The 2,065-nt window shown below is 41.0% G+C and overlaps 1 protein-coding gene across 1 annotated transcript; it reads right to left on the reverse strand.

The window, feature by feature from the left end:
* Nucleotides 1-503: 503 nt before the first annotated feature.
* Nucleotides 504-1,463, reverse strand: LOC142103861 (vomeronasal type-1 receptor 96-like). The gene has a single exon (XM_075188166.1). It carries the CDS (start codon nt 1,461-1,463, stop codon nt 504-506), a length of 960 nt encoding a protein of 319 aa, XP_075044267.1.
* Nucleotides 1,464-2,065: the final 602 nt, after the last annotated feature.

The following is a 2,065-nucleotide window of genomic DNA, read 5'->3' on the forward strand; positions in this document are numbered from 1 at the left end:
GTATATTATGTATCCAGACTTCCATTCTGCCAGGTGGCTTTTTTCTTTCAAATAAGCACCGTACATTATACTACCTTACCTTACACACTTAGGGCTAGATTTACTAAGCTGCGGGTTTGAAAAAGTGGGAATGTTGCCTATAGCAACCAATCAGATTCTAGCTTTCATTTATTTAGTACATTCTACAAAATGACAGCTAGAATCTGATTGGTTGCTATAGGCAACATCCCCACTTTTTCAAACCCGCAGCTTAGTAAATCTAGCCCTTATTCTGTTTAAATTTGCAAATTATACTATATTACAGATACATTCTTTAAATAATAAAATTTCCAGCTTATCATGCACTGCTTTGTGGCAGCAATAAGTCTAAAGTTACACTTCAATTTGCAATGAGAAAAGAGGATAAGAATACCCACATTTATTAGCCTTTTAAATACATTAAATAAGTAGAATATCTGACATAGGTATGACAAATTTCAAACTGTACAAGTATGTTATTGGCATTATTCTATCCTTTGCACAGTCATTGGTGTTCGTACCAAGCGGCAGCAGTTTCCATTCTCAGCTAGATAGTCTTTCACTTGTCTGTACCCGCACACCATAATGCACGAGCTGACCGAATAGTATATGGAGGACAGGATTCCATAAAGAGCAGAGAGCATGTCACTCTCATAATCGTTTTCCATAAGCCCAGAGACGATGGCTATCCACACCGCATCGCTGGAGATCCAACAGATGACGTAGAGCAAGAGAAGAGACAGCAATATCTTTGTGGCTTGAGCTGTGTGCTTGTTCCAGCCTCGTCTGATGGTCATTATGTCTCTGACCTGTCTCCGGTGCCTACAGATCAGGTCTATCGTAAACCCATTTAAGAGAACAACCAAGACTATCAGAATCAAGTCCAAGGTCACCGTGGCATAAGTAACAACTCTCATAAGTTTACTTTGAGCTGGGCCGATGCAGTTGGTGCTCGTCATCATGATGTTGCTCTTATTGCGTGCCCCTAAGTCTTTGTACAGCAGGTATGGTATATGGAAAGTGATGCTGATGGCCCAGCAGCTGGCGAGTGACCAGTTGACGTACTGCGTTTGGTTCCTATGGATGAACTTGGACCAGCAGTGTCCAGGTCTCCTTATCTTGATGAGGTGAAGGAAACTCAGGTTCTCCACCGACCAAATGCTGACCAACCGGAGAGTGTGGTAAAAATAAAGCAGAAACCTACAGCCTGTAGGTCCGAAAACTTTAGTGTTGAAGAATACAAGCAGCCCGGGGATCTCCTTGTAACAACACAGCAGGAGGTTGACCACAGCCATGTTCACGATGATTCTGTCCAGAGCCTGGAACACTTTGTGTTTGATGGCATTGCTGAGAAAGGCAAAGATGAGAACCAGGTTGGCAACCGTTCCAAAAAGAGCAGAAAAATAAATAGTAAGAGAAATAATATCTGGGGCACTTAATAGCATAATTTGGTGTTCCTCTGTGCTCCTTCTTAGTATCTTCTGTCCACCTTACACCTCCGACAGATGCATTTTATCCATAGAGTCCCTGTGTGCTTCTGGTACAGCTGGGCAGTTTCATCCTTTATAAGGTCTCCTCCGGTGAGAAGCAGAAGGTGTGATTTCTTTATCTGAATCACTATGGTAGCATTTATTTCCACTGAGATAGCTTACATGTCCTGCATAGCAGTAAGTGATTCATGGCAGGTGTGTGCTGATAATGTAATATGTCAATCAAGAAATTCTAGCCGTAATTATCTACAAACCAATACTAATAATATCCATACATATATGGAAACTTATTGAGAATCTAATGGTTGATTGCTTACAGCATAATAATACTTTAATTTGGCCATTATTCAAAATCACAAATGGGAAAAAAAATTAATAAATTAGACTTATAAATTCTTATTATTGGTACACAACATTTGCCAGGTTTCTCTCTCCCAATTATCACTTCACCCAGGGGTGCTTTACTGTGCCAGGGAAGCATATCCAGTACCTTCTAGGGCAGTGTTTCTTACACCTGGTCCTCATGACCCCTAACAGTGCATGTTTTCCACATCTCC

The sequence above is a fragment of the Mixophyes fleayi genome, chromosome 1 (assembly GCF_038048845.1).
Source record: "Mixophyes fleayi isolate aMixFle1 chromosome 1, aMixFle1.hap1, whole genome shotgun sequence".
NCBI classification, from domain to species: domain Eukaryota; kingdom Metazoa; phylum Chordata; class Amphibia; order Anura; family Limnodynastidae; genus Mixophyes; species Mixophyes fleayi.

What these genes read in the sequence shown, in the direction of transcription:
- LOC142103861 (XM_075188166.1), bottom strand. Translation starts at nt 1,463, where the DNA reads ATGCTATTAAGTGCCCCAGATATTATTTCTCTTACTATTTATTTTTCT.